Source organism: Molossus molossus, unplaced genomic scaffold (genome assembly GCF_014108415.1).
Source record: "Molossus molossus isolate mMolMol1 unplaced genomic scaffold, mMolMol1.p scaffold_m16_p_12, whole genome shotgun sequence".
Classification (NCBI taxonomy): Eukaryota; Metazoa; Chordata; class Mammalia; order Chiroptera; family Molossidae; genus Molossus; species Molossus molossus.
In genome coordinates, this window is record NW_023425347.1 from 31,535,188 (window position 1) to 31,557,523 (window position 22,336).

At 39.3% G+C, this 22,336-nt stretch overlaps 1 protein-coding gene across 3 annotated transcripts in view; it reads right to left on the reverse strand.

Annotated features, from left to right (window-relative positions):
• Positions 1 to 21,688, reverse strand: part of BTBD8 (BTB domain containing 8) — a 106,552-nt gene extending 84,864 nt beyond the window's left edge. For 2 of the 3 annotated variants that reach the window (XM_036256326.1, XM_036256325.1), the window contains exons 1-2: positions 21,335 to 21,682; positions 13,131 to 13,328 (exon numbers count right to left, since the gene is read on the reverse strand). In XM_036256326.1, the coding sequence (XP_036112219.1) occupies positions 13,131 to 13,328; positions 21,335 to 21,483 (347 nt within the window). In that variant the 5' untranslated portion in view covers positions 21,484 to 21,682. Of the gene's footprint in view, positions 1 to 13,130; positions 13,329 to 21,334 lie in introns of all 3 variants that reach the window. The other variant, XM_036256328.1, reaches the window with a different exon arrangement.
• Positions 21,689 to 22,336: the final 648 nt, after the last annotated feature.

Here is a 22,336-nt window from a genome sequence, read left to right on the forward strand (position 1 = left end):
TGAGCTCCTCTAGAAAATGAAGCTGAACCCTAGGTTCATACTATATACAAATATGAACTTACTCAAAGGTCTAAAAGTATAGCCCTGGCAAGTTTGGCTCAGCAGTTAGAGCTTCGGCCCGTGGACCAGAGAGTCCCAGGTTCGGTTCCCACTAAGGGCGCGTACCTCAGTTGCAGTTTGTCATCGGCCCTGGTTGAGGTCGTGTGGGTGGCAACCACTTGATTTGTCTCTCTCACATTGATGTTTCTCTCTCTCTTTCTCCCTCTCTCCCACTCTGTCTGAAGATAAATGCAAAAATAAATAAATAAATAACAGTATAAAACTTCTTTAAGTATACACAGGTATAAATCTTCATGACCTTGGATTAGGCAATGATTTCTTAGATATGACATCAAAAGTACAGTTAACAAAAGAACAGGTAGATAAAACAGAAATAATAGAAATTTAAATTGTTTGTGCTTTCAAGGATACCATCAAAAAAGTTTAAAGACAACCCACAGAATGGGAGAAAACTTTTGAAAATCATTTATATGATAAGAGATTGTATCTGGAATTTCCACAACTCAATAAATATAGAGACAAATAACCCAAATTTTAAAATGGGCAAAGAATAAACAATTCTCCAAACAAGATATACAATCAGCTAATACGCACACAAAAAGATGTTCAAAATCATTAGTCATCAGAGGAAGGCAAATCAAAACAAAATACAACTTCATACCCATTAGGGTGGCTATAATAAAAAAGATAACACCCTGGCCAGTTTGGCTCAGCAATAGAGCATTGGCCCACGGACCAAGGAGTCTCAGGTTTAATTCCAGCCAAGGGCATGTACCTTGGTTGCAGTTTGTCCCAGGCCCTGGTCAGGGTTGTATGGGAGGCAACGGGTTGATGTGTCCCTCTCACATAGATGTTTCTCTCTCTCTCTCTCTCTCTCTCTCTCTCTCTCTCCTTTTCTCTCCCTCTCTCTCCCTCCTACCCTATCTATTTATAGATAGAAAAATATCCTCAGGTGAGAATTTAAAAATAAAAATAAATAAATAAATAAAATAAGTTTTGTTTAGAATGTAGAACAATTGAAACCCTCATACATGGTGAAATGGTGTAGCCTCTTTGGAAAATAGTCTGGCAATTCCTCAAAAGTTTACCATATGACCCAGCAATTCTAGTCCTAGGTGTATAACACAAGAGAATGGAAAACATTACGCTGACACAAATGTACATAGTGTTCAGAGAATTATTCATAACATTAAAAGGTCAAAACAACCCAAATGTCTATCAATAGATGAATGGATAAACAAAATATGGTATGTCCACATGTATAGAAAAGAGTTAACATAGCAGGCCTGATTATTGTCTTCTGTAAAACATACAAGGTTAGCCCTTGGCTGGTATCTGAAAATAAGATTTCAGGAGTCTTTCCAGCATTTTGTAAGTGACAATGGTAGTTCATTATGCCTAAACAATTGGTTTATGCTAAACACCACTTTTCCTTTTAGGAGTCTGGAATATGAGTATAAGTTAGGCAAAGGATGTATATGTAAGCAACCCCCCAATAAAAACCCTGGGTGTTGGACCTTTAATGAGCTTCCCTGGTTGGTGACATTTCAGAAATGTTGTCACAACTTGTTGCTAGGGGAATTAAGCATATCCTGGGAAAGGACCCTTGGAAGCTTGTACCTGGTTTCTTGTGGACTTCACCACCTGTGCCTTTTCTCTATTTCCTTATAATAAATCATAGCCTACAGCATGACTTTATGCTGAGCCTTATGAGTCCTCCTCACAATTTCATCAAACTTGAGGATGGCCTTGGTGACCCTTCATCCATTACACAATGAAATATTCAGCCAAAAAAACAGAAATGAAGTACCAATGACAACATGGATGAACCTTGAAAATATCATACCAAGTTTAAACAGCCAGACATAAAAGGCCATGTATTATATGCCACTTATATGAAATGCCCACAATAAGCAAAACCATAAAGACAGAGAGTAGATTATTTGCTGCCAGAAACTAGAGGGGAGAAAAGAGTGAAAAGTAACTGCTAATGGGTATGGGGTTTCTTTTTAGGATGATCAAAATATTCTGGAATTAGACAGTGGTGATGGCTGTACAACACTGTGAATACAGTAGACCCTTGAATAGCCCGGGTTTTCATCAGCATTTAAATCGACCCATGCAGTTCAAACCTGCGTTGTGCAAGGGTCAACTGTATTTTAAAACCACTGAATTATACATTTTAAAAGAATGAAGTTTATAATATGTGAATATCTCAATTTTTAAAAAGGTTAATGAAATTGAGCAGTATGATAGATGACTTGAGATTTAATGTGACAGAGAGCAGAGCATTAGGGTATTAGCTAGAGGGAAAGTTGGGTAAGGAGGTTTTGTTGTTATTGTTTTAGGTGTGAGGGGGGTACTACATGCTAATGATAAGATCCAAAAGAAGAGAAACTTGTTTTTGAAAAATAAAAATTGCTGAAGCAATGTCTCTGAGAAGGTGAAAAGGAATAGCATGAGTGAGATCTAGTGGACAAGCGGAGGAATTGATTTTTTTTCAATGTTTTTATTGATTATTTAGAGAGAGGAAGGAAGAAAGAGAAACATCAATGTGAAACACCAATCAGCTACCTCCTGCATGCCCCCCACTGAGAACTGAGTCCAAAAGCCAGGCTTGTGTCCTGACCAGGAACAGAACTGGGACCTCTCAGTCCATGGGACGACGCTCAATCCACTGAGCAACACCACCCATGCAGGCAGGAATTGGTTTTAAAGCATGGATGGTTCATCAATAGTAACAAGAAGAAAGACAAAGCATATGGTGCAAATGCAAGTGAGCAGATGTGGGAGAAATCTGTGCAGTTCTCTTCCGAGTGCCTTGATTTTTCTCAAAGAAATAGAAAGCAAGGTCATAAAGTGAAAATGAAGAGAAGAGAAGAGCAGATGAAAGTTCAAGAAAGATGCCCTGGCCAGTTTGGCTCAGCGGTTAGAGCGTCGGCCTGCGGTCCGGAGAGACGCGGGTTCGGTTCCCGCTAAGGGCACGTACTTCAGTTGCAGTTTGTCCCCGACCCTGGTTGGTCGTGCGGGTGGCAGCCACTCGATGTGTCCCTTCACGTCGATGTTTCTCTCTCTCCCTCCCACTCTATCTGTACAAAAAGTGGAAAAATATCCTTGGGTGAGGATAAAAAAAATAAAAAATAAAAATAAATAAATAAATAAAAAAGAAAGTTCAAGAAAGAAGAGGTGTAGACAACAGTGTGGGGAAGGCAGGAAGAGGGTAGGAGGAAGGGGTCAGGGGGGAAAAAAGGAGGGACATCTGTAATATAGTCAACAATAAAGATAAGTTTAAAAAGAAAAGGAAAGATGAGATGTGCAACATCTCAAGCAGAGTGGGAGGGCAAATGAAACTAGGGAACGATTGCATGTAATATGACCAACACTAAATGGCTACTTGAGGTTCATGGTCATGATTTAAAGTGAGACTAATTAGCATGTGTTTTTCTCCTATTTATTTGACTGTATGGATGCAAGAATGGAGTAGTCAAAGGGTTGCATTTAAGGTCTGGAGTTCATTTTTTTTTTTTGGTACGTGCTCCTAGCTGGAACTGAACCTGTGACTCTCTGGTCCATAGACCGACGCTCCAACCGCTGAGCCAAACCGGCCAGGGCTAAGGTCTGGAGTTTTGACATGCAAATAAGACAAATTCAGAGGGGACAAGGGAACAGAGGCTGTGTGTAAAGGAAGTGATGCAATGATATAAAGGAATTTAAGCAGAATAAGGATGAAAATGAGAATAAAAGAGGATAAGAAATAATAAAAATGTTGTAAGATTAATTGCAGGTCCTGGTGGAGTTGACAAATTATTAGAACTGGAGTTTTAAGAGTGTAAGCTAGAAAGATAGGAGGTAAAAGTTAAGAGTGAGATGCTTGGACTCAGATTGTAGAATTGCAGTTATTGATAATGACATAACTTATGACTTCACTTGGTATTGAGTGGTTTAGGTATTATGGAAAACAAGATTACTGGAAGATGGGAATTAAGGAGCTAAGAGGCCATGGTATTAAAAACACCAACTATGTGGCAACTACAACTAGCAAAATGTATGTTACAAGAGAAAATGGCAGTCATCAGTTTCATTGAGAAATGAGGATGACTGACTAGGGTGTCTATATATGACTGGCTAGCAGTATAGACTTGTAAGATGAAATTCAAGATTCAAAGACAGGGTGGGGGGTTAGTAAGAAGAGCGGGGAAAAGGTCTGGAGGCAGTAATAAAGTTCACAAGCATTTTAAAATGTACCTGGGAATTTGGTTTTATTGCGGTATGGTGAGGCCAACAGATCAGGAGGTGAATGCCATTGAAAAAATAGTTACAGTTCCCAAGAGGAGTGGGGCATACCACACCAGGTGGGGCCAAATGGGGAAGCAACAGGATGCATCTGGAGGCAGAAGGAGCAAGGGCAAAGTGTGGGCAAAAGCCTTTTTTTTTTTTTTTTGTAGTTTTCTGGGAAGGAACGAGTGACGAAAGGTAAGCAGCTCAGCAGATTTAGGATTGAATAGTTTGAATAACTGTGTGTGTGTTGGGGGTGAGAGGAGGGTCTGGGCTATAAAGGTGGTCTTTAGTTGTTTGGAACCTCGCCCTGGAAATAATTAGAGCAGCGGAATATTGCTTTCTGGAGTGTAAGAAACAGATAAAGGACATGAGTGCCTGAATGAACTCTGGACTGGTTGGTTTGCTTATCAAAGGCATGCTTAAGGAATTAGCTAACCCTGGGAGTAGCAGTCTCTCCATCAGGGTCAGTAGGGCCCCAAATGCGAAAGCATCAAGAACATAGAAAGTAAGAAAATAGAGTTAAATATAATTAATACAAGAGTACACCTATCTCACCCATTTCCAGCCCTACCAGTTAATATAAAGGATATGGGAGAGAAAATATCCACCACCTGAGAAAGCTGCAGGAGAAATAGAATCCTTTGCCCTGTGCTGTTCTATGGGTTTACCTGATTGACATTTTATCCTAGCATCTCCCACGTATTGATGTTAAACTAAAAATTCAAAGGTCTTCCTTCTTTTCTTTCCTTCACACACACAAACATACATACAGTCTCTCACAAAACGATTACAGGGGAAGTCTTATTGGGAAATCAAAGATTTGTATGATCCCAAGTTATATTTTAATCATGAGGTCATAAAGCAAGCACTACTTTTCACTGTCAATCATTTGATCCATATTTGAAGCCTCTATAAAAAACAACTTTTCAAAGACTGTATTTCCAATTCTAATTCAAGTATACACCAAAGGACTCTATAATAAATAGCAACATAACAGAATATTTCAAAATCTTTATTGGTTCTTTAAAGAGAAAGGATGTGCATTGAAGACACTTATAAGGAGTGAATTTCACATAGTAAAAATGCAAAAATGTATTTTATCAGAATTTTTACTAAAAAAATTTTAACCTCTATTTTACATTATAACTTACTTACGCTTTATATTAATGTTGACAAGTTACAATGCAAAGTGCTAAAAAAAAAAAAGAAGAGGGGAGGGTACATCATAAACACTTTCTATGTATAGGAGAGTACATGAGATTCCACTGGGAATGTTCACATCAGTGAGGTGATCTAATCTCAAGGAGCTTATATAACCAGACATACATGACTAAACTAATTCAAAATAGAATTAGAGCTTAAAAGAGAAGACTGTGAAGTGCTATGAAGAACAAAGCCATTTATTCCAAACTCCAGTTCTACATATGAGAAAACAGGCTAAAAGAAATCATAAAACAAGATAATGCACAGCCAGAAGGCAGATCTCTGTCTTGTTGCCAAGACCAGTGCTTTCTCCATTTTACCGTGTTGTCTCTCACTCAATCCTTTTTCTATTAGTTTCATTTATTTATTATTAACTGTATTGTATCTTATTATTAAGGAATCCACTTCTATGACTCTCATGAAGCCCAGGTTGGGTTAACTAACAAGTTCTGGTGGTAACTACACCCCACTCTGGACTTGCTGGTTATAACTCGCTGGTTATAACCACTGTCTTCTCTATCTCAAATAAAAGCCAGACTCAGGAAACCTCAATCTCTGCCCTCCCATTCCTGTAAGATGCCAAAGCCACCTATGTAGAAGGCTTTCTCAGAGGAGATGACTTTGTCTTCCCAGAAGACAAACCTTCTACTTTGCCTTATAAGGTAGATAGCAAACCAAATCACAAATAAGTTGAGACCTGCATAAGCCTCAATACCATCACTTTCAATGATAACAAATAAAGGATAACATTGATGCAATTTCTCCCTTTCTCTAACATATAAATAATTGACTTACCCCAAGCACCTTCTTATAAACATATACTCAATGCCCTGGCCGGTTTGGTCAGCGGTAGAGCGTCCGCTCGCGGACCAATGAGTCACAGGCTTGATTACCGCCAAGGGCACATATCTCGGTTGCAGTTCAGTCCATGGCCCTGGTCCGGGTCATGCGGGAGGCAACCAGTCGATGTGTCCCTCTCACGTCGGTGTTTCTCTCTCCCTTTCGCTCCCTCTCTTCTCCCTCCCACTCTACTTGAAGATAAATAGGAGAAAAAAAAAATATCCTCAGGTGAGGATTAAAAAAAAGAAATGTAGCCCTGGCCGGTTTGGCTCAGTGGTTGGAGCGTCCGCCTGCGGTCCGGAGAGACCCGGGTTCGGTTCCCGCTAAGGGCATGTACCTCGGTTGCAGTTTGTCCCCGGCCGTGGTTGGTCGAGCGGGTGGCAGCCACTCGATGTGTCTCTTTCACATCGATGTTTCCCTCTCTCTCTCTTCCTCTCTCTCCCTCCCACTCTCTCTGTACAAAAAATGGAAAAATGTCCTCGGGTGAGGATAAAAAAAAAAAAGAAATGTATAATTTCATAAGGCCAACTACTATGATCAGCACTTATTAAAATGTATTCAGTGCTTACCATATGCCAGGTCACTGTGTTAAGTGCTTTTAGAGCATCTCATTTAACCATCACAACACTTTGAATTAGGTATTAATAGATGTCCAGTTTTTCAGGTGAGGAAACTAAGGATAAGTGATTAGTCCAAGTTCATACAGTTAGAAGTGGTAGACCTGGCTTGCCTACAAAGCCTGCTCTTACAACAATGCCACTATACCACCTACTAGAGAAAAAAAATATACATATACATTTAAAATTAATAGTTGGAACTCAATGATGAGCCTATGACCTATACTGAAAAATAACAATGCTTTTAAATTACATATGTCACTGTTCTTACACATGGGGGGAAGATAAGGTTAAGCAATTTGCCACTTATACTTATGCCCTGGCTGGTTTGGCTCAGCGGTTGGAGTGTCGGCCTGTGGTCCAGAGAGACCCAGGTTCGGGTCCCGCTAAGGGCGCGTACCTCGGTTGCAGTTTGTCCCCGGCCCTGGTTGGGTGGCAGTCACTCGATGTGTCCCTTTCACATCGATGTTTCTCTCTCTCTCTCTCTCTCTCTCTCACTCTCTTTGCCTCCCACTCTATCTGAACAAAAGGAAAAATGTCCTTGGGTGAGGATAAAAAAAAAAAAAAAAAAAAGGTAATTTAAGCAACGGTTGGAACATAAAATAAAGAAAATAAGCCAATTTGCACAAATATACTTAAACTTTTCACTCAAAAAGAACTTCCTACACTAAAGTCAACGTGATTTTGATTACAGGAAAGAAGTATGTCAGCAAATACTAAAAGACTATCATTTAAAAAGCACCTAGGATCCAGAACATAAAAACAGAAAAATCCAACTGATTTCTCATAAAAGTCAAACTGATAACTAGTACTGACATTAAGGAAGACCTACAGACCAATGAAATAGAATTGAGAGACCAGAACTAAATCCTAACATTCATGTGTCAGCTTGGGCTGCCATAACAAAATATCACAGAGTAGTGCCTTAAACAACAGAAATTTCTTTCTCACAATTCTGAAGGCTGGAAGTCCAAGATCAGGGTGCCACCATGGTCAGGTTCTGGTGAGAACTCTCTTTGTGGCTTGTAGTTGGTCACCTTCTCGCTACGTCCTCACATGGCAGAGAGACACAGCAGGCTCTCTGGAATCTCTTCTTACAAGGGCACTATTCCCATCATGAGGGGTTCCACCTTCATGACCTCATTTAAACCTAATTACCTCCCAAAGGCACAGTACAGTCTCTGACCATCACACTGGAGGTTATGACTTCGACATATAAAATTTGGGGTGAACAATTCAGTCCACAGCAATGGGCAACTGATTTTCAACAAGGATGTACAGGCAATCCAATGGGGAAAGAATAGTCTCTTCAAAATGGTGCTGGAACAACTAGATATCACATACACAAAAATGAAGTTGGACCCTTTCCTTACACCATACCAAAAAAAATTAACTCAAAATGGATTATAGAGGGCATAAAACCAGGAACATGTTGTCTACTCCACCTAGAGCTGTTGCTGGTGGTTTAGACTTCATACCTCAGGACCTGGTCCTTTTCTGGCTAGCATGTGGTTCCATAAAACCTTCCTTTTAAAAAAAAGGCATAAAATTCTTAGAAGAAAATAATAAGAATAAATCTCGTGTTCCTGGATTAGCCAATTATTTATCTATATACCAAAAGCACAAATGACAAAAGAAAATTAGATAGACTAGACTACATTAAATCTAAAACTTTTGTGTTGCAAATAATACCATCAAGAAAATGAAAAGACAATCCATTTTCTTTTCTATATATATGTGAAACACATTTTCTATATATATATATATATGAAACACATAACTCAATAATAAAAAGATAATCCAACTGAAAATGAACAAAGGATGTGAATAGACAGTTCTCTAAAGAATATATACAACCCTGGCCGGTTTGGCTCAGCAGTTAGAGCATCAGCCCACAGACCAGAGAGACCTGGGTTCAGTTCCTGCTCAGGGCACGTACCTCAATTGTAGTTTGTCCCAGGACCCGGCTGGGGTCGTGTGGGTGGCAGCTGGTCGACGTGTCTCTCTCACGTCAATGTTTCTCTCTCTCTCTTCCTCCCTCCCTCCCTCCCACTCTATCTGAAGATAAATGCAAAAATGTCCTCCGGTGAGGATTAAAAAAATAAATAAATAAAAAATAATATATACAAATGGCAAATAGGCGCATGAAAATCAGCCATCCGGGAAACACAAATGAAAACCACAAGATACCACTTGATATTCACTAGGAAGGCTATAATAAAAAAACAGAAGATAATAACTAATGTTATCAGGATGTGGAGAAACTAAAATTCTCATACACTGGTGGTACGAATGTAAAATGGTATAACCTCTTTGGAAAAAGAGTCTGTCAGTTCTTCAAAGAGTTAAACATAGAGTTACTATATAACCCAGCAATTCCACTTATATACTGATATAAGTATATACCCAAGAGAAATTAAAACACCAGTTCACACAAAAATTTGCATATGAATGTTCATAGCACCATGAGTCATATAGCCCAAAAGTGGAAACAGCATAAATGTCCATCAACTGATGATTGAATAAACAAAATGTGGTATAGCCACATAATGACCTTGAAAACATCATGCTTAGTAAAATGTCAGTCACAGAAGACCACAATTGTGTAATTCCATTTATGTGAAAAGTCCAGAACAGGTAAATCCATAGACGCAGACAGTAGATAATGTTGCCTAAGGCAGGGGGGTGCAGGAATGGAGAGTGACAGATAATGTATATGGGGTTTCTTTGTAGGGTATTGAAAATGCTCTAAAATTAAATTATGATCATGGTTGCACAACTGTAGAAACACTAAAACCATCAAACAACAAGTACTGGCAAGGGTGTAGAGAAAAGGGGACTCTAGTACACTGACTGCTGGTGGGAATGTAGACTGGTGCAGCCACTATGGAAAACACTATGGTGTTACCTCAAAAAGTTAAAAATTGAACTGCCATTTGACCCAGTGATCCCACTTCTAGGAATATACCCTAAGAAGTCTGAAACACCAATCAGAAAGAATATATGTACCCCTATTATCATAGCAGCACTATTTACAATAGCTAAGATCTGGAAACAGCCCAAGTGTCCATCAGTAGATGAGTAGATTAAAAAGCTGTGGTACATATACACAATGGAATACTATGCAGCTGTAAGAAAGAAGGATCTCTTATCCTTTGAGATGACATGGAGGGGCCTGGAGAGTATTATCCTAAGCGAAACAAGCCAAGCAGAGAAAGACAAATATATCACGTGATCTCACTTATTTGTAGACTATAATGAACAAAACAAACTGATGAACAAAATAGACTGAGAGACATAGAAGTAGGGTACAGACTGACAAACCTCAGAAGGGGGCAGAGGGAAAAGATAAACCACAGAACTTATATGCATGTATGTATAACTAATGGACATAGACAACAAAGCTGGGGTTGGGGGCGCAGGATGGGGAAGAGGGTGTCAATGGGGGAAAAAAGGAGAAACACCTGTAACAAAAATAAATTAGCAAAAATAATTTTTAAAAAAAGAACTACTAAAACCATTAAATTGTACAGTTTTTTGTTTGTTCGTTTGTTTGTTTTTTGGTACATGCCCCTAGCGGGAACCGAACCCAAGATTCTCTGGTCCACAGGCCGATGCTCCAATCACTGAGCCAAACTGGCCAGGGAGAATTGTACACTTTAAATGGGTGAATGATATTATGATATGTGAATTTTATCTCATTAAAGATTTTTTTTATCCTCACCCGAGGATATTTTTGCATTTATCTTCAGATACAGTGGGAGGGAGAGAGGGAGAAAGAGAGAAAGAAACTTCGATATGAGAGAAACACATCAAGTGGTTGCCACCCACATGACCCCAACCGGGCTGGGGACAAACTGCAACTGAGGTACGTGCCCTTAGTGGGAACTGAACCCGGGACTCTCTGGTCTGCGGGCCCAAGCTCTAACCACTGAACCAAATCAGCCAGGGCAAAGATGTTTTTGAAGGGCCCTTCTAGTTGCTAGATAGGATACTGCCCAATTCATGAATTGCCTAATAAAGCCAATTAGATCTGCAAAAATAAATAAATAGAGACTTTTTAAAAAAAAAACTGGTAATTGACAAATCTATAGTACTATATAATGACATAATTGCCAGTATCATCTAGAAAACTTAGTTCCACATTTACTTGTGTGGAGGCTCAGAACAAGCTACCCCAAGGTGTGCCTCAGTTATATGCAGATTATTTTGAACTAAAGTCAATTTTAACTTCAGGCTCATGAGAAATTTCTCCCCTCCCTTTAACTACCTAGAAGAACTTGAATTAGGGGTCTTGCCCATAATAAGAAATTATCAGCAATAACCTTTTGACCCACCTGTATGGCAGAGCAAACTTCAATTTAATAAACATCTGTTCTTATCATCCTGTAATAACCCTTTGAGGCCCCCAAAATGCATCACCTCATCCCTAGCTCAGAATGTCTTAAATACCTCAATCCCCCTTTTCTATCTCTGCCTCCCTCATGTATGTGGGGTTCTCATGTGCATGAAATTAAAATTTTCTCTTGTTAATCTGCCTCCTATTGATTTGATTATTTGGCCAGCCAAAAGAACCAGGGGTGGGAAAGGGAAATTTCTCCCCTTCCGTACACTTCTTGTCATTAATCACCGAAATAAAAAAATCACTAGCCAGTACACACAGGGCCTTGCACAAAACAGGACACAATAAATATCTACTAAGTGTATGTGAGAGATGATAGAGCAGAAAACTACAAAAATAGTATCAGAATGATACTAACTACCATATATTAGAGAAAAAAAACAAATTATGAAATGGCAGTATTTAAATTACTGAAATGAAATACAAACACTTCAAGATTTACAAACATAAAATACTTAGTTAACAATTTTATAGTGCTTATTGTATGTCAGGCATTTTACATCTGAGAAAATTCCAAGCATACAGGGGTTAAGCTTGAGCCACACAGCTACCAAATGGCAGAGCAGGGAATCTGAACCTACGTATTCTAGTCCTAGATTCCATGTTCTTAAATACTAAGGCAGAGATTTTCAACAGGTGTGCCACAAGAATTTTTAAAACTTGCAATACCTGACTATTTAGTTAGGGGTACTGACCTCTTTTCCCTTAGATTGTTAAGTAAAAAAATGACAGCAGCCAACACAACAGCCAGCGGGTGTGAATTAATCAAAATTATACCTCTTTTTTTTGTCAGGCAAAAAATTTTTTAAATCTGCATGTCACAGAATTTTAGTAATTAGTTTATACACACAAACTAATGAAATGGAAAAGGTTGAAAATCACCGCACTAAGGTCATTAAGATCTCTCTAAAGTCATTTAAACAGGTTTTTTAAAAAGAGAGATAATTTTGAATAAGTACATTAGAAGGTACTTCCCTCCTGGATACACCTAGCAAAAATTAGTGTCAAATACTTACACATATGTGCAGATAACAGCAAAGTATTAAAATGGAATTCTATTCAATTAGATATGGGAATTAATATAAACCAGTATACCCCATTATTTAGCAATGACAATTCTCTAAGTTCACCACACACAAGTTCAATGGAAGTTCTATTTTCAAAAATTTTGATCACACATAAGCCATGAGAATAAAATTTATCTCATATTTGTATAAACATACATAATTTACTTAAAGCTTTGCATATTAATAATATAGAAGTCAGTATAGAAATGGTTCTCAACAGGGGGCAATTTTATCCCTGCCCCCAGAGGACTTTGGCAAGGTCTGGAGACATTTTGGTTGTTACAACTTGGGGGAAGGGGCTCTAGGAAGGATGGGGAGGGGAAGTGCTACTGCACAGCATGGCCCTCATGACAAAGAATTATCTAACCCAAAATGTCAATGGTGCCACTGTTAAGAAACTCTGGCATGGAAATTAACAGAGAGCACACTATTCATTTCTTCTCTCTCAGGATCAATTTCAAGTTAGTACTTAGCCTCTCCCAATACTAAGTCTCCTAATACTCCAATACTAATATTTAGCCTCTACTAATACTAAGATAATGCGGAATTCAAATAAAAGGATTTTTCTTAGAAGTTTATAAAAATATATGAAATTAAAACATGTTTTAAAAATAATTACATATTACTCTTAAATATAAGGAAAAAAGATAACAAAGGACTTACTGTAAAAATGTTTTAAATTCTGAAGCTTCAAAGTTCTCCACAGCAATAGGCTCATGATTTGTTAAATCATTTGATGTCTGTCCAATACTACAAAAATAGAAGTCAGGAACTCTTGCTAAAAGAATTGCTCTGTGTGCTTTGAACAAAGTACAGCCTATAGAGAAAGTAACATCTGTATGGATTTCTTCTCTTAGAAGCCTGTCAGGAATAAAAAAGAACCATAGTTTAATTAGTGATACTCATAAATACATAATATACTAATTTTGCCCTGGCTGCTTTGACTCGCGGTTAGAGCCTCGGCCCACGGACCAGAGAGTCCTGGGTTCGGTTCCTGCTAAGCGCACATATCTCGGTTGCAGTTTGTCCCTGGCCCCGGTTGGGGTTGTGTGAGTGGCAACCAGTCAATGTGTCTCTCATGTTGATGTTTCTTTCTCTCTCTTCCCCACTCTTTCCCTCCTGCTCTATCTGAAGATAAATGCAAAAATGTGCTCAGGTGAGGATTAAAAAACTAATAACAATATACCAATTTTTATAAAATAAGTTTTAGAAATAAAACAAACTAAAAAAAAAATACAGACATAACATAAAATAAATGTTAATATAAAAATGAGTTGTTCTTAGTTCATTCCAAAGAACATTATTTAATACTGGCTTAGAATCTAATTTTCTAAAAGTTGTATGTGAAAACAAAAGTAAGTTCACTAAAAGAGTAAGACTACTTTTCCAAAAAATATTTCTTTTTATTCCTTTTGTTGTTGTTGTTAATCCTCACCTGAGGATATTTTTTCATTAATTCTTAGAATGGATGGTAAGGAGGGGGAAAGAGAGATAGAGAGAGAAACACTGATGTTGAGAGAGACACACCAACTGGCCAGGGATTGAACCTGCAACCCAGGTACATGCCCTTGACCAGAAGTCCACGGGCAGATGCTCTACCATTGATCCAAACCAGCCAGAGCTTTTTTTTATTCCAGTAAACATTTTTTTTTTTTAAATATGTTTTTATTGATTTTTTAGAGAGAGAGGAAGGGAGCGATAGAAACATCAATGTGAGAGAGAAACATTTATTGGCTGCCTCCTGCATGCCCCCTACTGGGGATCGAGCCTGCAACCCTGGCATCTGCCCAGATCAGAAATGGAACGGGGACCTCTTAGTCCATGAGATGGCATTGAATCCACTGAGCCACACTGTCTGGGCAATAATAGTAAAATTTATCTTCTGCTATTTATTTGATTTTCTATTTTGAAAAAAATAGAAAGTAGTAATCTAGTTTATTGTGCAGAATCCATTTTTTTAATCTTTCTAAAATTGAAGTCAAAGAAGTAAGCAGTCAATAACACCAGCAAACCAGATCTAACAATAGACAATACAGATTAGAAAATGGTACACTTTGTTCTGACTATTGTTAAATACCATGTCTGAAATGCAGATTTGGCTGTCAAGAATGTGACAGTTCAGCCCTTTTCTATTACCCCCTGCAACAAACACAACTAACCATGCTCTAATCTATTATTAAAATGGTTTGAAACCTATTCAAATCCCGTTACTAATGTACAGACATAGTCCATAAGCCCACTGATTCCATGTAAAGCAATAGAAGAACAGAAATAGCATCATAATAGAAATAGTCATAATATAATCTTTTGTCTCTGTGGTAACTATATATTTTTACTCTATATAATAAATACTTCACATTACTATAACATCATCAGCAAGGTATGTATTCTCTATTCTCACAGGACTTATATATTGCAGGACATAATTGGCAATCACACTAGTTCACTATAGGAGGTACAAGTAATGGATAAAAATATCCATTACAGTGAAAGCTTAGAATAGTTGCCATTAACACTCACACTTCCCTAAGACCAACTTAATGGCTCCTTCCTCTGATCCTGTTACACTCAGTACATACCTCTATTACAGTACTTCAGTCATTGTGTCATCCTTTTTATGTGTCTTTCTCCCTACTAGACAATGAATTCCCAAAAAGCAAAAACTATGTATCTTCAGTATATAGCAAGAGCTCAATATTTGCTTGTTAAATTTTGTTGTATTTTACCCTAAACAAAACAAATCCTTCAGAACAAAACTTTTAGAACCTTGGAAACAAAGAGCAAACAGATGCATTTCGGTAAACATTTTCATGAATAAATTATTTTCATAGTTGATTTTTAAAGTTATACAAAAATGTACTGGTCCCTCAAAAATTAATAAAAGCTAAAATTATACAAATAATTTGTTCCTCCCCTCCACTCACCTTCTTCCCATCCCCTACTTCTTGCAAGTGAAAAAGGAAGCATTGCAGTTGGTAGTCAAACAACCTTCACTAGGGAATCTGTCTTGCTCATAATAGATGCTCATGAGTATTTGTTAAATAACAAAAAAAAAAGTTAATGTGTTTTTAAAATTGTTAATATGAAAATATAGTGCTTTTTATCTTATAAAACCACTTGTATCAGTTACAACTAACAATATCTGGCTCAGACCTCTTAAACATTAAGGGAGGTTTATTGGTTCATCTAATAGTAAGGTCTAGAAGAGGACAGGTTGGAGAAAAGGCTCAATGATGTCAAGGCCAGTTTCTTTCCATATCATTTTTCTGCCAACAACTACTATGTTAACCTAACTAAAGCATTTCAGACTGCTGATTAAACTTAGTTATCACTGATGAAGTAAAGACAGCCTCTTTAATAAATGGTGTTGGGAAAATTGGACAGCTACATGCAAAAAAATGAAACTAGACCATCAACTTACACCATACACAAAAATAAACTCGAAATGGATAAAAGACTTAAATGTGACCCGTGAATCCATAAAAATTCTAGAAGAAAATGTAGGCAACAAAATTTCGGACATCATACGGAGCAGAATTTTCACTGATACATCACCCAAGGCAACAGAAATAAAGGAGAAAACGAACACATGGGACTACATCAAACTAAAAAGCTTCTGCACAGCAAAAGAAACAATCATCAAAATGGAAAGGCAACCCACTGTATGGGAGAACATCATTGCCAATGATGTATCAGATAAGGGGTTAATTTCCAATATATATAGAGTGCTCATACAACTCCACAAAAGGAAGACAAAGAACCCAATTAAAAAATGGGCAGAGGAGCTGAATAGACACCTCTCCAAACAGGACATACAAATGGCCAAGAGACATATGAAGAAATGCTCAACATCATTAATCATCAGAGAGATGCAAATTAAAACAACAATGAGGTATCACCTCACACCTGTCAGAATGGCCGCCATCAACAAATCATCAAACAACAAGTGTTGGCGAGGGTGTGGAGAAAAGGGGACTCTAATACACTGCTGGTGGGAATGCAGACTGGTGCAGCCGCTATGGAAAACAATATGGTGCTACCTCAAAAAATTAAAAATTGAACTTCCATTTGACCCAGTGATCCCACTGCTGGGAATATACCCTAAGAAGCCTGAAACACCAATCAGGAAGAATATATGTACCCCCATGTTCATAGCAGCACTATTTACAATAGCTATGATCTGGAAACAGCCCAAGTGTCCACCAGTAGATGAATGGATAAAAAAGCTGTGGTACATATACACAATGGAGTACTATGCAGCGGTAAGAAAGAAAGATCTCTTATCCTTTGAGACGACATGGAGGGACCTGGAAAGTATTATCCTAAGTGAAAGAAGCCAAGCAGAAAAAGACAAATACCACATGATCTCACTTATATACGGAACATAATGAACATAACAGTCTGAGGAATACAGTAGACCCAGACACATGGAAGTAGGGCACAGACTGACATCCCTCAGAAGAGGGGATGGGGGGTGGGGAGGTGGGAAGAGATAAACCACAGAACTTATATGCATGTATGCATGACCAATGGACATGGACAACTAAGCCGGGGACAGGGTGGAGGGGGGATGGGGTGGGGGGTGCCAATGGGGTAAAAAGGTAAAATATCTGTAACAAAAAAATAAATAAATAAAAAAATTTCATAAAAAAAATAAATAAATAATAGGTCAATCTATACGTATTTATATGAAAAGATATATGTGTAATGTTAAGTGATAAAGACAAGTTGCACAATAAAAAATAAATAAAAAATAAAAAAATAAACTTAGTTATCACTGAAAATTTACTGAGCAAGTACTATGTACTAAGCACTGGGGACATAAAGAAGATTAAAACATAATATCTCAAGGTGTATAGAATAATAGTAAGGAGGCCCTCAAGGTGTACAGAATAATCGTAGGGAGGCCAAGCCTGAAAACTGAAGAGTGTGATATATTCAGTAAAACAAATAAGTAAATTTTTTCAGAGACAGACATCAGAGAAGACCTTATAGAGGACATGAAAACCAAATGGGATTTTAAAAATTGAGTAAGAGTTGGTCAGGGAAGCAAACCAAGGTAGAAGAAGTTCCTGGTACGAGTGTGGAGCTATAAATTGGTCAGCAGAGTACTGAGTTGAGAAGTGAAAGATGAAGCTGTAGGGATAGAGATGAATAAGAGGCAAAGAGCTAAACTCTATCTTACAGATGAAGGGGAATCACCAAACGGTTTGAAACATGAACAAATTTATTTTTCAAAATATCACCTATTAGTTGTGTAGAGGAATTAGGGGAACATGAGAATGAAGATGAGAAAACTATACAGTATAGATGAATGATATAAAGAGTTTGAGCCAGGAGAAGATAAATGGTGACAGAGAATAGGGATGGAATTAAAACATATTTAGGTAATAAAATTGGCAGTTGGTGACTGGATGTAGAAGGTGAAGGAATAAAGTAGGATCTCTCCAATATTTGGTTAGGACAACTGGGTACTGGTGATACCACCAACCTTTAATCTATATCTGCTCTTCCAATTTCCCTCCTAAACTCCAGACACATTTCCAACTGTCTCTTTGATGTGGCTTCCTGAATATTCACCATGTCCCTCCCTTTCAAATGTCCTAAGATTTGGCACCATCTTCTATGCTTCCCTTTCCCTGTTCCTCCACATGTAATTGGTCACCAAGCTCATCTATTGCACATATGAATCCCTTTCACCTTTTCCATTTCCTCCACCATTATGTCTCTCTCAACTATTACAAAATCCCCAGGCTGGTTTCCTTGTTTACAATTTCTCTTTCCTCAATTCAAAACCCGAATACTTTGATTCTTTCTTTAAAGAAAAGAACACAATAAAACAATGGATATACCTGACACTAATATAAAATAATAATGAGTGTAAAACACACACACAAACAAACAAACAAAAAACCAATGGCTTTCCACTGCCTTCAGATATATTCCAAACTCTTGATTGAAAAAAGGCCTCCATGATTTAGTGTGTTTACTCATTTACCCTCATCTACTATCATTTTAATTGCCTGCCATACCCACAGTCCCCTCCCAAATAAAGCTGCCAAAATCATTTATTATTTATATATGGCCTTGCTTAGTACCACATGATCCTGATGCTCTTAACCACGTCTGAATGGGCAATAGACTGAGCCAACCAAGGTTAGCCATCAGCCAGTGTGGTAGTTAAACAAGTAAACTTTGGCAAAAATGTTCTATAGCAAACAGGTACTAACTGATAGCACTCCACAAGACTCGCAAAGCTAATCCAAGGTAGAGTAATAAAAAGAAATGTGTAAGGAGAAAAGAAAAGATGAAGGAACAAAGTTACTAGAAGATCAGTTTATATACTACTGGAGAGAAGGCAGATTGAGTTCAAATTCTAGTTGTGTGACCTTGCGCAAGTCACTGTTTCTGGAGTCAGTCTGCCAACATTCTTATTCTGATTCCACTGTTTATTCTCTAATGCTCAGTTTTCTTGTATGTTACATGGGAATAGTAATAAGACTTACCTCACAGGAGAGTAAGTAAACCATTACGTGTAAGCCCAGGGTCTAGTTAATAGCAGGAAGGCAATTAAGTATTAGGTATTTTTACTACAACTGTCAGGAATAATGGTGCATTTCTCAATGAGGTCTTACTGTACAGTTGCTGTCATATCCCAGCAACTTTCCAATTCTACATCAGATGTAGCTTTTTGATTTTGAAACTGTTTCCTGTTTGTCCTTACTGCATATATCCTATTACCTTGGGTAACCCAGAGGTGTCTCTGTTCCTTGCTGTTTAGAAGAATCCAATATACCTTGCTTTCCCAAACTATATTAAGCTCTTTCAAATCTCTGTGCCTTTGTAAAAGCCATTCCCCTTGTTTAGATAACCTCTGATTTCTCCCTTCCTAATCTCTACCTAATCAATTTTATCCTCACCCGAGGACATTTTTTTTTTTTTCCATTTTTTGTTCAGATAGCGTGGGAGGGAGAGAAAGAGAGAGAAACATCCACGTGAAAGGGACACATCGAGTGGCCGCCACCCGCACAACCAACCAGGGCCAGGAACAAACTGCAACCGAGGTACGTGCCCTTAGCAGGAACTGCACCTGGGTCTCTCTGGACCGCAGGCCAATGCTCCAACCGCTGAGCCAAATCAGCCAGAGCCCTAATCAATTTTAATCAACCCCCAAGAGATCATTCAAATGTCACCCTATAAAGCCTTCCACAACTCACCTGGGTCCCAACATCACTTTTGTTTGGTTATTATCTCTCTCACTAGAGTATAAGGACAAACACCAAAGACATATCTTCTTAATCTTTGATTCTTTAGGAGCTTGTACAGAGCTAGCTACATGGTAGGTGCTAGCTACTTCATTAATATTTATAGAACAAATCAATGACATTGCTATGCTTGAAGAATATTAGCATTTGAGGTGACTGGGTGAGCATATGAAATTTTTTGTAGTGAAAAAGATGCTACACCTACTTTTCTTGATTTATAATAAGAACTTGGGAGCTCAGGGTCCTATCCCTAATTGCTGCTAGAATGAGGATAAATTGTTCACCTGATGTACTTTTAACCTCATTTTCTTTATATAAATTAGATATGTTATCTTCCTTAAATTCATGACACTGTATGCTCACAATACAGCCAGAAGAATAGAGCCCCTGAAGAACAGGACCACCTCATCCTTAGATTCGCCCTAAAAACAGGACAACTTCAGTCTTATTTTTTTCCATCTTTTACATCAATCCACCACTGGTGGAGACAAAAGGGCATTTCAAATAGGTAGGCCCAAATTAAAAGGAAGTATTTTTACCTTATAAAGTTCAGTTGGTAGCTGCTGGAGCCTTTTAAAATGAACAACAGCCCTGGCCAGTTTGGCTCAGCAGTTAGAACGTTGGCCTGCGGACCAGAGAGTCCCGGGTTCGGTTCCCACTAAGGGCACATATCTCGGTGGCAGTTTGTCCCCTGCCCGGTTGGAGTCGTGTGGGTGGCGACCAGTAGATGCATCTCTCTCACATCGATGATTTTTCTCTCTCTCTTCCTTCCTCTCTCCCTCCCGCTCTATCCGAAGATAAATGCAAACATGTCCTCGGGTGAGGATTTTTAAAATAAAGTGAACAACAGAGACACTTTTTAATCGCAGAAAGCTGCACAACTGTTCATTTGAGTAGTAACTGTTTAGTTCAGTTACTGCTGGAGTCTAGGCCAGGGCCCAGCCCAGCAATACCAGCATCACCTGGGGCCTCTTTGGAAATGCAAAAACTTCAGGCTCCATCCCAGACCAACGGAATCAGACCAATGGCCTGGGACCCGGTAAATCTAAAGTTTAGCAAGCCCTCCAGGTGATTTTGGTGCACACTCAAGTTGGAGAATCAATGTTTTGGTAGGAATGGAAATTAGCTAGGGAATACTTCTAAGTTTCATTTTCTTTATAAACTGAGGTGACTTTAGCAGGATTCACCGTAGCCTCGGTTAAGCTTCCCGATAACCCTCCATCTGCTTGGGTCTTCAAGAGAGCTGGGAGTTGCTGGGAGCTAGAGAGTGTTCTGGGGGGAGAGAAGCAGCCAGGTAGCAATCGGGAAGTCTTTCTATGGAAGCATTTCTGGTCAACTGTTTAAAGAGGGCTCAGAAGCAAGAGATCTCCAACGCTCCAGTAATTTGTTCTCGTTTTCTTCATTCTAAATAAATATTCTTTTGTTTTCTGTTTTCCTGCCTCGTTTTACCATTTTTCTTCAAACTGCTTAAACTTAGAAACACTTGTGGCCGGAGGCGAGGAGAACAAGGTGGAGGGACGGACACCGAGAAGCAGCCGCAGCTTCAGGGGCGGAGGTGGGCGCGTTAGGAACGAAGCAGCCAGGGTTCCCGCCGCCTCCTACCTGAGCAGATCCTGGCCGAGCTGCTCCGACACCAACGCCTTCAGCCGGCGCCGCTCACACGGCCCCTTCCTTGGTAACCCCTTACTGCAAACTCCAGGGGACCCCAGCTGTACGATCGGGGCCGCGCCACCCTCCCCACAGCGGGCCATGTCCCACAAAGGTAAGGCGGCGCCCTGCAGGCTCCGGGCACAGCCTCTCTCCCCGCCTCACGCTGAAAGGGGCGTCTCCGACCGAACGCTCGGCTCCTACCGGAATCCGCCCCCTAAGGGAAAAGGTTGACGCCTCTTGTCAGTTTGTAGACTGTCCCTTACAGCAGCCAAAGAGCAGTCCGGGAAAACCCCGGAGGCCGGGGCCCGCCGGCACGTGACCCGGGAAGGCTGTGCGCAGGCGTAGTAGCTCTGTTTACCTCTGCCAGCTAGTACCCCGCCCCTCACTGCGCGGGGGGAAACGGTACCCCCGGGACCAGTCAATCCCTCGTGCTTCTTATCCCGGTTCCTCTTCTTTGCTTTCGGGTTGGTGCTAACCATTCGTTTTAATAGGTGTTTCATTGAGAGCCGAGTTCTAATCTACCTGTGCATCCTTTCTACCTATGTGGGCTATCAGAGCTTCCCCCCCACCGCTCCCCAAAGACAGGTTCACAAGACCGGTCCAGTGGCGTGGCGATTGGCACTTTCTCACTTAATGGCTTTAGGCAAGAAGAATTGGAGGTGCTAGGATGCGGGGAAGAACCTAAAACCACCAGGAGTCAGAACACTCCCTTGCAGGGGGTGTATACAACATCTAGAGTGGCTCATATAACTGCTCTTGGACTTAAGGTGACAATGTCGGGTTATATTCCAGCACTTTGTTTATAAAGCCACAAAATTTAGGACGATGAAGAGAGAAGGTAAAGTTGTAGGGGCAAAGCCTTTGCGCAGGGAAGTGGGAGAATTGATGAGTTACAGGAGCTGTAGTGGAATCATTTTAAAAGTCTTTTGGTTTTAAAAATTTTTTATTTTAATA